The sequence below is a fragment of the Gekko japonicus genome, unplaced genomic scaffold, assembly GCF_001447785.1.
Source record: "Gekko japonicus isolate JY-2015 unplaced genomic scaffold, Gekko_japonicus_V1.1 scaffold1722, whole genome shotgun sequence".
In the NCBI taxonomy this organism is placed as follows: domain Eukaryota; kingdom Metazoa; phylum Chordata; class Lepidosauria; order Squamata; family Gekkonidae; genus Gekko; species Gekko japonicus.
Window position 1 is genome coordinate 177,156 of NW_015160264.1, and position 12,635 is coordinate 189,790.

Below are 12,635 nucleotides of genomic sequence, written 5' to 3' on the forward strand. Positions count from 1 at the left end.
ATGAACAGCCGGCTTGGAGGCGATCAAGGCATCAGTAAGGGTTTCCCTTCCTTGCGGATATCTTCCTTGCGAACAAGGCTCCCTTGGAGGTTGAGCCATTTCCCTGACGCAAGCCAGTCATACAACTTCTTTTCCTGCCCGGCCTCTCCAGCTTCACGCAGGGCCTGATTTCTAAGTAACATGTTTTGCATACACTGGGCTAGAGGATAGGCTGGGGAGAGAGAGAGACAATTACTTACTCAGCTCCTTGTGAACGGGAAGACAGAAACAAAACTGAAGCCTGATCCTACCCATTCTAGCTATCTCTCACTTTTTTATTCCGCCTGGCCTCTAGCATATATGGTGTTCCCATCCTCTTATTTTAGTCTCAAAACAACCATATGATAGATCAAGGTGTGCAGGCGTGTTAGTCTGTCTGTAGCAGTAGAAAATCACACCAAGTGTGCCCTTGCTGTGGACTCCTTTAGTACCACTCCACGGTGTGCAGCCGTGTTAGTCTGTCTGTAGCAGTAGAAAAGAGCAAGAGTCCAGGAGCACCTGGAAGACTAACAAAATCTGTGGCAGGGGTAGGAGCTTTCGGTAGTGACTGCTCACTTCTTCAGATACAGCGAGTCCATCTGTCCTATACATTTGACAATGGACTCACATTCTAGCTGACAAATTTTGTTAGTCTTTCAGGTGCTACTGGACTCTTGCTCTTTTCAACAACCATATGAATTGGGCAAGTGAGAGAGTGTGACTAGCCAGTCAGCTTTCAAGGCTGAAAGGCGAAAGGAACCTGGGTCTCCCTGGCCCTGTTCATAACGTACTCCCCATCCTACTTTTCCCCACTAGGGTTGTCCAAGAGACCAGAGGCAAAGGACAACCAGAACTGCTCCTATCCATGTATCAACAGTCTGACCGGCATCGACCAGCAAGTGAAGCTGTTTCATGGAGATAACACGTCACCACCTGCGGCTGTCTTTACTGGAAGATCCAAGGACAAAGGTATACGATTCCACATTTCTACTGTAAGCCACCTGGAGTTCCACAAGGGAGAAAGGCCGCTAATGAATGTTTAATAAATAAACACTGTCTAAATACTAGGGCAAAGAATGGTAGAGAAACTGGCAACCCTGGAGAGACGTCACTGGAGGATCTATTTCTACCTGCCTCCAGGAGCTGGCAGTGAGACAATGGACCACAGGAGCAAACAGAGAGACTCAGTCCCCATTTCCTTTGAGCAGGTACACAGTGGGGCTAGGGAGAATCACAAACCAGCACAAGGTAAATGATCGCTCCTCACCAGGGGCATCTATTTGGTGCTAAAGCGAGGGCATGAATCAATATTGGGCTAGCCTCTTATGCACGTTAGGCAGGCACTGAATACGCTACGGAGACCACAGAGGTTCAGCATGCCCTTTTCAGGGCTGGCGGTTGAGGCTGTGCCCACTTTCAAGACAGGCAGGAGGCCGGTTATCATCAGATCAGCAGGCACTGAGCAGCAATGCTCCCTCTAAGCTGTGGAGTCTCGTGAGCAAAAATTCTACTTTGTGAGCTGCTGGCATTAAAGTTGTGAGTGAGTGATTTGGCCACTGCATACATTAGTTTGTTCTGGAGCCCTCCTTCCTGAGTTAAGACAAAAATGTGTGAGCCGGAGGCTAAAAAACTGTGAGCTAGCTCACACTAACTCAGCTTAGAGGGAACACTGCTGTGCAGGAACCCCAAGAGAGCTCGTGGGTCTCCTCTCCACTCAAGAGACAAGCCATTCAGCCCAAAGATTTAGAATCCTTATGGGGCAAAATGAAACCTCACTTGACCCTGACCACTGCCAAATTAGAAAACTGCAGTACCTCATTCTGGCCACCTGCAATGGCGATGCTCAAGAGCAGTTACTTCACCTGGTTAAGCAACCAAACTGAAGAACCTTATACTAGGGGTGTCGAACTCATTTGTTATGAGGGCCGGATCTGATGTAAATGAGACTTTGTTGGGCTGGGCCATGTGTGTCATAATATGTAATGCCAGGTAGCAGAGATATAAACTTTATAAAGGACACAAACACAAAGGGTTTTTCTACTTAAAATAAAAACATGCTTAAAACATTAGCAGTCTTGCAATATTTTGTTTATTTAACAGTGTCTGATAACTGACACTTCTTGCTCTGAATTATTGCATCAAAATGTCTGTGCTGTTGCAATCTTGAGTATGCTGTTCAGGTGTACAATGACGCAGCAGCAGCAGAACTGGAAGAAGCATCAGAAGACAGCCAGTTCCACTGTGGGCCTGATAGAAGCCCTCCAGGGGCCTCGTCCGGCCCCCGGGCCACATGTTTGACACCACTGCCTTATACAGCCCCAGGCTTGAGTTCCCTGGTGTCTGCTATCATCTCTCTCTACACTCCAGCTCCACCATGCCTCCTGCTGCCCCAAATCACACCAACTGTGCCCTTGCTGTGGACTCCTTTAGTCTCCTGAAGCGCTGCAGTATATCACCGACCACAAAACACCCAGAGCCTGCTCAGTCTGTACAATCAAGACCCAAGCAACTGATTGTTTAGCCATATCTATGGGGCATCCTACCCAGAACAAAAACAGATAATTCATCCTGCCCTTATATTATTATTATTATACTTGTAGCCCACCCTCCCCTATGCAGTAAGGCACAGGATGGGCCACAACATTTAATTAATTATAAACCATCCTTTGGTTTTTGCAGAGTCCCTTATTTTATCTTCCCCTTGTGCTTCATACCATAGCAGGTATCCATTGATGCTGCTCCTGTTTCTACCTCTGGGAATACAGTACTATCTATGAAATAAAAAAGAAGGCATCTCACTTATATGTTGTCTTTGATGCTGAATTAAGCTTCTATTTGCGCTGAACTTTTTCCCACACTCCAGGCAAGCATAAGGTTTCTCTCCTGTGTGGACTCGCTGGTGGGTTACCAAGTGTGTCCGGTTAGCAAAGCATCTCCCACACTCTGTGCATTTATAGGGTTTCTCTCCTGTGTGGACTCTTTGGTGCTTCACGAAGGCAGAGCGATCAGCAAACCCTTTCCCACAGTCCGGGCAACGGTGAGGTTTCTCTCCTGTGTGTCGTCTGTGGTGCCTCGCAAGGTGTGAAGGGGAAGCAAAACATTTCTCACAATCCAAACACCGATATGGTTTCTCTCCTGTGTGGATCCTCTGATGCCTCACAAAGGTTGACCGCTCAGAAAAACATTTGCCACACTCTAAACACTTACAAGGTTTCTCTCCCGTGTGGACCCTCTGGTGGCTTACAACATGCGACTGGCGGGCAAAACATTTCCCACACACTAAGCATTTATAGGGTTTCTCCCCCGTGTGAACTCTCCGGTGGCTTCCAAGGTGTTCTTGACGGGCAAAAGATTTCCCACACTCTAAGCATTTGTAAGGCCTCTCACCGGTGTGGACTCTCTGGTGTTTCGCAAAGACTGAACGGTCTGCAAAACATTTCCCACAGTCAGTGCATTTATATGGTTTCTCTCCTGTATGGACTCGCTGGTGTTTCACAAGATGAGATTGTTGAACAAAGCTCTTCCCACATTCAGTGCATTTATGGGATCTGTCTGCTGCATGGATTCTCTTGTGGCTCACAAGTGCTGAAGGGTCAGCAAAACATTTCCCACAGTCCACACATTTATAAGGCTTCTCTCCTGTGTGGTATCTCTGGTGGATCACCAACTGAGACTGGCATGCAAAATATTTCCCACATACCGAGCATTTATATGGAGTCTCTCCTGCATAGATTCCCTGGTGTCTGGCAAGATGTGCTTTGCGAGCAAAGTGTTTATCACACACCAGGCATTTGTAGGGCTTCTCACCGGTGTGGACAATCTGGTGACTCACAAGGTGAGATTGACAACCAAAACACTTGCCACATTCCAAGCATTTATAAGGCTTTTCTCCTGTGTGGATTCTCAGATGTCTGTTAAGGTTTGGTTTCTGAGTAAAGCGTTTCCCACACACGGTGCACAAGTGCTTTTTCCTAAGATTATCTGTAAGGATACAGAACAAGCAGAGAAGGAATTTCAGCAAGTACACTAATGAGCAGATGTGGAAAATGAAACTATACAACTCCAAAGAACTGAGAAGAATTCTCTCTGGCATGTTCATTTGCCACATATCAGAAGCTTTTTACCTGGAGGAGCAATCACATGACCATCTCAATGCACACCCCTACTCACCACACCCCCAGATTCCGAAGTGGTACAGTCCAAAGAGGCTTGTACCACAAGATTTTTCTGAATATGCAGGCAACTTTGAAGTATGTGTAGGAAGGGCTGCTGCCTTTCTACCCCGTACAACAGTATAAAGCCAGGATTACAGCTGCGGTTACCCTATATTGTAAGAGAAACAGCTGGATCCACACACTGATAAGCATTATTGTATTAATTCTTTCATCTCCAGATTTTCTTGGTCCACATAGGAAAATCCAGGCAAAGAATGATTACAACAGTGCAATATCTGATGACAAACAGACCCTACCAATTTGCAAAGCATGATAAAGAGAGGCTTGTGCGCTCTCTCAATAGTTGCCAAGCTACATGATCAGGGGATCCGCATGGCCAGATTGTTACACTTCACACTGTAGGCGGATTACACTTCTGAATGTTTCCCATGAGGGAAAAAAGTGAAATTCTTGAATATAAACTAAAAATTGCACAGGCAATTTGGGGGGGGGGGGAAGGAGGATAATGGGAAAGATCTAAAACAGGGAAGTGCAAAGAAATTGACTTTTTGGATTGAGAGAACGCTGTACGGTTCCAGAGAATGGAAGAGACCATACTATGTAAACCCTTTCTCGTGCCAGATCAGAACTGATCGATAACTCTGGGCATGGAAAATACTTGCCCAGGTTCTCTAGCCAAAAGCCATAAAGCTTCTTTTAAGAAAACGGGATTGGTGGAGATTTATGGCTCTTTGATTCATTAAAATATTTACATTCATTTACATTTACATTTACCAATCAGCGAAATATCCCCTTGAAAAGGCAATAATAGCTATTATTGAGAGTACAACAGAGTCAAGAGATTACAACAGAAAAATGAAAGCATATAACATTTTGAAGGGGAAAAATGGAACATATCTGACCTTTTTAAAAATGAATATTTTTTTTATTTTATGAAGCCCTAAATTTTACTTTATTTTGGACACTTCAAATTCCCCAGAGCCCATCCAACTCCAGATATGCTTTGCTGACTTCTTCAACATCAATTTATTTACTCATCCAAAAGTTATTAGAATACTGTCTTCATATTTATATACATCTTTATACCTAGCTTTTCTTCAAAATGCAGACCCAAACTGCTTACAGTATCATTCTTCCCTCCTCCATTACAACTACCCTGTGAGGTTGGTTAGGACAAAAAAGAGCAAACAGTCAAATGGGCTTCTATGGCGGAGTGGGTATTCAGTCCTGTGTCTCCAAGATCCACATCAGACAGTCTAACAATTTCACCACACTGGCTCTTACAACACCCTTCCCCCCTTTGCATATAGTAAGTGCTCTTCAAGTCACTTCTGTCTTATGGCGACATCATGAATCTTCTAAAACATCCTATCGTTAACAGCCTTGCTCTGGTCTTGCAAACTGAGGGTCGTGGCTTCCTGGATGGAGTCAATCCATCTCATGTTGGGTTTTCCTTTTTTTCCCCTGCTGGCCTCAACTTTTCTTAGCCTTATTGTCTTTTCCAGTGACTCTTACTCTGAAGAGAATCTGCCTACTCTGTTACATTTTCATTCCACCCTTCCTCCCCCGGCTTGGTCAACCAGAGAGGTGCCTGATCTCTTAACTGTCCATTTTATTCCAAGATGAGCCTGAAAATAATACTTAATTAGGCAATGCTGCCAGATGTTAGGATTTCAAGTTACGGCAACGGACAGAAATATCTGGGACAAGACGTTCATCTCTTCTGATAAAGTGCAAAAAACTATTTCTGAGGGACAGTGTTAAATTCCAGACAGACACTGCTCGGATTTCCCCCTCATCATTCACTTGAAGCCTCACCTGAGGCGGCATCAGAGATTTTTCGTCCATTCAGGGCCTGGGAATCCGGCACCCATGGCTCCTGCCCTTGTTCCAGACGGGAGACGAGATCAGGTTTGACAGCTTGAACTCCTGCTCGGAAAAAGAAAGAGGAGGAGTCATTAGGACGAGTTTGGTTTCTGTGATTTTTGTTTAAAGAGTTCCTCATTTAAACGTCTACCGCTCAGTATTCCAAAGGACTGTCAAGTAATGACAAGCTGAAACAAATAAAGTGTCCAATTAATACAAGCTTAAAACAAGTCATACATAATAAAAGTTAAAACCCCACAGCACCTTATCAATAACAAAAGCCAGGCAAATATTACAATCATCTTAGCCCATGGCAGGTTCTACTATACATTACAGCTGGTATGATTATTGAAAATCTTCTTTGATAATTGTGAGACGTCACCAGAGGATGTGAACTATTGAGAGACAGTTTTTGTCCCACATCTTTGTTCAGAAGAACATCTTCCTTCGAAACGGCAAGACATTCCGGAGATCACCGTCAATATATATTTTTCTATGATTGTGTATATTATTTTGTTCACTTTTCTATGATTCTTTAAAGGCATATATTAAGCGTCACTTTCTCACAGTTTTTCTTGTTCTCCGTATGAAGCTTCCTGTACAGACAGACCTTTGCTACCCCTCTAAGGTGCAAAAAGCAGAGCCACCTGGGCGTTAGATGAAAGGCTATAGGCCCCACAGTGTATGACTTTCTCTTTCCCCCTCTTTCAGCCTCAGCTCATTTGTAAATGGGCATGAGGAAAAACGGAAGATCTCTATGGCCACTTGATCAGCTCCAACGTCTGAAGTAGGGATGCCTCCAGGTGGAGTTACAGCTCATCTCCAGACTACAGAGAGTAGTTCCTGTGGGAGAAAAAGGACGCTTTGGTGGGTTGGACTCTATGGCATTGTACCCCGCTGAGGTCCCTGTCCTCCCTGGGCTCCGTCTCTAAATCTCTAGGACTTTCCCAGCCTGGGTCCAACAACCCTACCCCCAAATCCCCCACCGGTGGCCAGGGCGGACCTGGCAACCCTCGTCTGAAGGCATCCCATACAGCAAGCTAAGCAGGTCTGGGACTGGTTAATGCCCACATGGGAGTCCACATATGAACCCTATGGCCTTGAGCTCCCCAGATGAAAGGGGTAATATGGAAAATGGAAATCGTGACAGACTCATCCAAAATCCCCTCCAAAAGTTCAAGAGAAAGATTTCTGCAGTTAGTTTTACCGCTCCGCTGCCAAACCCAGCCCAGATTTCCAATCGGGTTTCATTACCACTAATTCCTCCCCGCCCCCCCTCTGATTGTAAAAAGACATGGGATGGGGGTGCAGAGAATCTAGGGCTGGTAGTGTAGCCAGTGATCACTTCTGAGCCCATGGCTCCATGAAAAGGAAAAGTTAAACGCTCTCATGCACTTTCAGTAGAAACCCCTGCCAATCCTGTTTCCTCAAATCAAAAACCCACCCAGTCCACAAAGCCATTTCCAGAAGGCTTCAAACGGCTTTTGCGAAGCCCAGAGGAAGGGCAAGAAAGAAACAGCTCTCCCCTGTTTTTTTGCTGCTCAGCTTTCCCACCCTCTGGCAACTGGCATTCAGAGGTTTAGTGCTTCTGAACAGGGAGGTTCTATTCAGCTGTCTAATTCCCTTTTAAACTCATCTAAGTTAGTTGCTATCGCTGAGTTCCGTGGCAGCAAATTCTGTAAGTTATTTATGTATTCTGTGGAGAAATAATGTCTTCTGTATATAAGAACAGTTAAGAGCAGGGCCTCAAACCTTTCCAAAAGGACCTTGAGGTTTCAGCTCCAGAATTTGATGGAACTGAATGTGAGGGGGGAGTTGTTTCGGGACATATTTGAGGCTGTCTAATTCCCTTTTAAACTCATCTAAGTTAGTTGCTATCGCTGAGTTCCGTGGCAGCAAATTCTGTAAGTTATTTATGTATTCTGTGGAGAAATAATGTCTTCTGTATATAAGAACAGTTAAGAGCAGGGCCTCAAACCTTTCCAAAAGGACCTTGAGGTTTCAGCTCCAGAATTTGATGGAACTGAATGTGAGGGGGGAGTTGTTTCGGGACATATTTGAGGCAGAAGTCTCCATATTACCAGACCTGGCTCACTTTGGCTGTGCAGGCGTCTCAAAGTGAGGAATCTGAACTAATCCACCAACCCCACAAGGGTATTTATTCCTACTTGAAGGTACTGCAAGAACCAAGGCCGTTCAATAATACTGGGGAGCGGTAGTGAGCTGCTGGATCATTAAATTTCTTGCAACTTTATTAAAAGGGTGGGGGTCTTGTAGTCACCAGGCCTTGTTTGGGCTCATAAGAGCTCACTCATGCTTTGGACATTGTTTGGGAGTAACTCTTGCTGTCCAAGAATCTCTCACAAATGCTAGTCATGGTGAACAGATCGGCAGGGCTGTGAATACCAAAGTCCCACTCTATTCCCAAAACTCACAGGGTTTAAATCCCTGCTCAGTCATGAAGCCCACTAGGAAAACGTGGGTGTCACGTTCTGTCAGCCCAGCCTACCTTGCTGGGTTGTTGGGAAATGGAAGAGAGAACCACACAGGCTGTCCTGAGCTTTTCTGAGGAAAAGGAGGGGGGATAAATTTCAGACGGACTGGACTGCTTTGTGACAAGCCCAAACACTCAGCCTAACTTATTTAAAGATATTTTTGTGAGGATCAAACCAGAAAAGGATCTCTTGAATCGTAACGGCCGACAGCACTTTGTAATGTGTTAATTTTAACTGTTATGTTTTAATTTGTATTATTTATGTTTTTATCATGTATTTATGTCATTGGATCCTGCCAACCTAGCAGTTCGAAAGCAAGAAATTGCAAGTAGATAAATAGGGACCACTTCGGTGGGAAGGTAACAGCGTTCCGTGCGCCTTGGTGATTAGTCATGCCGGCCACATGACCACGGAAACGTCTTCGGACAGCGCTGGCTCTTCGGCTTGGAAACGGAGATGAGCACTGCAACCCTAGAGTCGGATTCGACTGGCTTTCGAGCAAGGGAACCTTTACTTTTTATGTCATTGGAAGCCGCCCTGAGCCTGCTTTGCGGGGAGGGTGAGGTATAAATCTGACAATAAATAAATAAATTGTACCTCTTAGAAAAGGCAGAAAGGAAATGTTAGAAAAAGAACATGCAGATTTCTCCACTGAGCCTAGAAAGGGCTAGAGAGAGACACTGCGAATGATGGATGTTTTCAAGCCTTCCAGCTTCTATAAAAACAAATTCCTTACCCAGTGTGGCCACATTCTCATAGTTTTCCAGCATAACTTCTCTGTATAAAGTTCTCTGGCCGGGGTCCAACAGTGCCCACTGCTCCTTGGTGAAATACACAGCCACATCTTCAAAGGTCACCGGCCCCTGCAAGAACAAAGAGCCCTCAACTTCCAGTGACCCAAATCTCTAAATGGCTTTGACACATTTAGGATCATCCATACATGGGGCAACCAACTGCAGTTAGGGAAGTTCCCAGAGATTTGGGGGTGGTGCCCGGGGAAGGATATGATTTCATTCTGACCTCAGTTTTTCCTGCACTCTGTGGTATACCATACCCTTTTCCTCGAAAGTAAGACATCCCCCGAAAATAAGACCTACTTACAGTTTTGCCTCTTGCTGAAATATAAGACATCCCCCGAAAATAAGACCTCCTCAATAATAAGGCCCCCTGAAGCTACCGTAACTCTGGACTCTGGGCCGTAGCAGCGGGCACCTCCTCAATAATAAGGCCCCCTGAAGCTACCGTAACTCTGGACTCTGGGCCGTAGCAGCGGGCACCACCGCACAGCTCGCTGTTGGCCGCCGCGCAGCCGGAGCAGACAGGAAGTGCGAGGTCTCTTTTAATCAGAGAGCCCGTACCGCCGCCAGGACAAGCTGCCGCCTGCTGCTCGCTCTGCCCTGACAGAGTCTACCGTATTCTTCTTCATGGAAAAATAAGACATCCCCCGAAAATAAGACCTAGCGCATCTTTGGGAGCAAAAATTAATATAAGACACTGTCTTATTTTCGGGGAAACAGGGTAGAGTCCATGATCCAGGGGAGGAGAGAGTTTTAGGAGGGGAAGGGAGCTCAGTAGGGATCCATAGCCATAGAGTCTGCACTCAGAAGCTGCCATTTCCTCCAGGCAAACTAATCTCTTTACAGACTGGAGATCAGTTCTCAGTCCAAGCAGTCTCAGCCAACCTGGAGGTTGGTAACCATAACTATACCTCCCCACAGAGGTTTATCAGACTCCCCCAGAAAGACATATAAGCCGCCCTGAGCCTGCCTTGGTGGGGAGGGTGGGGTAAAAGTTAAAGTAATAAATAAATAAATTCTGCCATGGTCCAGAAAGTTCAGCAAAATGGATCAGATGCAGCAGAAATGTAAAAGGGGCACAATGCTGTGAGAAGTTCTCTTGCACAAGCCTCATTGAAATGAATAGTTAGGTTTTGCAAAGGGGATTCCACAAGACCGCTTCTTGCTGGGTTGCAAGCGAGGCAATCTACTGGTTTCATTCTCCCTGGGATCTTCACTAGTTTGTGAGGGAAGTATTATAGGTGTACCAGAGGTTTTGCAGAGTTCTAGCAGAGGAGTGAGACTCAACCCAGCCCTAATTCCGCAACACAAAGCCCTGAATTTCTTTCTGATTTACAAATATAATGCCATTGTTTACGAAACTTTACAGAGTGATGTATTTACAGAGTGACAGCTTCACAGGAGAGCTGTGTTGGTCTGCAGCCGAAGAGCTTGATTCAAGTCCAGTAGCACCTTGGAGACAGACAAGATTTTCAGAGTATGAGCTTTTGGGAGTCAAAGCTCCCTTAGTCAGAGACCTACTGGATTTGAACACAGCTTGTATTTTCAAGAAGGAAAAGGTTCCTGCTCCAAGAATCAAAACATTCCAAACAAAGGGGAAATCAGGGCAGGAAGGAGGGAGGAAAAAGAGGCCCAAGTGAGAAATACCACCAGTAAAAGTATGGTTTTTACGATGGAGAAAGACGTGGGCGTGATTTGCTTATAAAAAATTCTAATCAAAGAGCCGCGTTCTTTGTTGCTTAGATTGCACCGCTGCGGCAGAAATTTTTATGACGCTGCAGGGATTTTTATGACAACATCAGCTTGGAAAGAGGCAATTTCCAATTGGTTCCGAAAATAACAAAGCACACTCCAGTCCAAAAAACACTTATGCCACAATCAGTCATTAAGGTGACACGACCTTTCTTTTTAAAAAAGGGAGGCTGTGATTCAAAGGAAATTTTGCAGTCCTGTAAACATAGTAAAGGTGTGTGTCTCCAAGCTGACATTTTATAGCACTGCAGCTGTCAGCAAGGCACTGTGATTTTTATCACACAGGTGAATGAGCAAACAGAGAAACCAACACCGTTCAAACAGGCGGATTTGGGGCAACAGCATATAAAACCCAGGGTTTGAAAAGCCGGATCCATTACTTTAAAAAACACGCGCGAAAAGGAGCTGCATGCATCACTAATTAACAGGCTGTTCTTGCTTCTCTGTTTCACGTCCACAAAAACAACAATCAGGATCTACGCAGGTCTTTTTAAAATATATATTTTTCTACATCCGCCATTTTAAAAGACATAAAGAGCAATTCTAAGTAAATCCCGGGGCTTACTCCGAGGAATGTGATTTTAGGATTTAATTAGTTTTCCCTCCTCCAACCATGTTCGTTTCTCTCCCTTCCTCACTAGAAAGAGGATCCAAGTGCAGTCCCTTCCTTTCCTCCTACTCTAGATCCACAAAAAGCAGACAAAGGGAAAAGCCGCCGCAATGTTTCAGATTTCTGGGAAACAGAGCGATCTCCGAACTCCTCCCAATTCTGCACTTTCCCGGCTTACCAACATTTGCAAACAATAGAATTCAGACGCTCCCTCCAGGTGACTTCTTGCAGGACCAAGTAACTCCTTAGTTCCGCCCTCCGTATGCAATGCGCACGCGCCTCCACAGCAGCCAATCACTAGCCGTCATTAGCCTATGTCACCCAATAAAACGCCGGGATATTCCAGACTGGGCAGCTAGGGGAACTCAGGGGGGGGGGGGGGGGTTTGTGGTCGTTTCTTATCTTTTTCGGACGCATTCGCTTCTGTCTGTTGTAGATGGAGAATTAATAAGGGAAAGAATATAAACACAGTAATGTGGGCCAGGCCCAATCGTGCACTTTACAACTAGCAGGTCGTCTCGTTCAAAATGCCTGCAAATTATCCCCAGCCCGAAGTTGAGGCTGAGAGGGAAAAGATCTTGGGGTCGTACTGGATAGCTCAATGAAAATATCAACCGGTAGTGTGCTGCAAGGATGAAAAAGGGAAACTATATATTAAGGATTACTTTAAAAGAGATTGAGAATAAGGACCGATATTGTAATGCCCTTGTATAGATCTGTGGTGCGGCCTCATTTGGAATACTGTGTACAGTTCTGGGCATCATATCTCAAAACGGACATTGCAGACTTTCTCATTGAGTATATGAGATCGTGCAGTCAGACACCATAAGACAAACAATGGCTAAATTCCGAAGGCTATAACAGGGCTGCACCTTTAAGAGCTCTCCTGCAGAGGGAGACCGGAGAACAGTCAAAGCAATTA

General features: G+C 45.2%; 1 protein-coding gene across 1 annotated transcript; it reads right to left on the reverse strand.

The window, feature by feature from the left end:
- LOC107113676 (zinc finger protein OZF-like) lies at positions 1-11,961 on the reverse strand. The gene is made up of 5 exons (XM_015415031.1): positions 11,892-11,961; positions 9,291-9,417; positions 6,012-6,122; positions 2,818-3,999; positions 1-211 (listed from the first exon to the last, which is right to left on the reverse strand). The coding sequence occupies exons 1-5, from the start codon at positions 11,895-11,897 to the stop codon at positions 24-26; spliced, it is 1,614 nt and encodes a 537-aa protein (XP_015270517.1). The 5' UTR covers positions 11,898-11,961; the 3' UTR covers positions 1-23.
- Between the last annotated feature and the right edge of the window lie 674 nt (positions 11,962-12,635).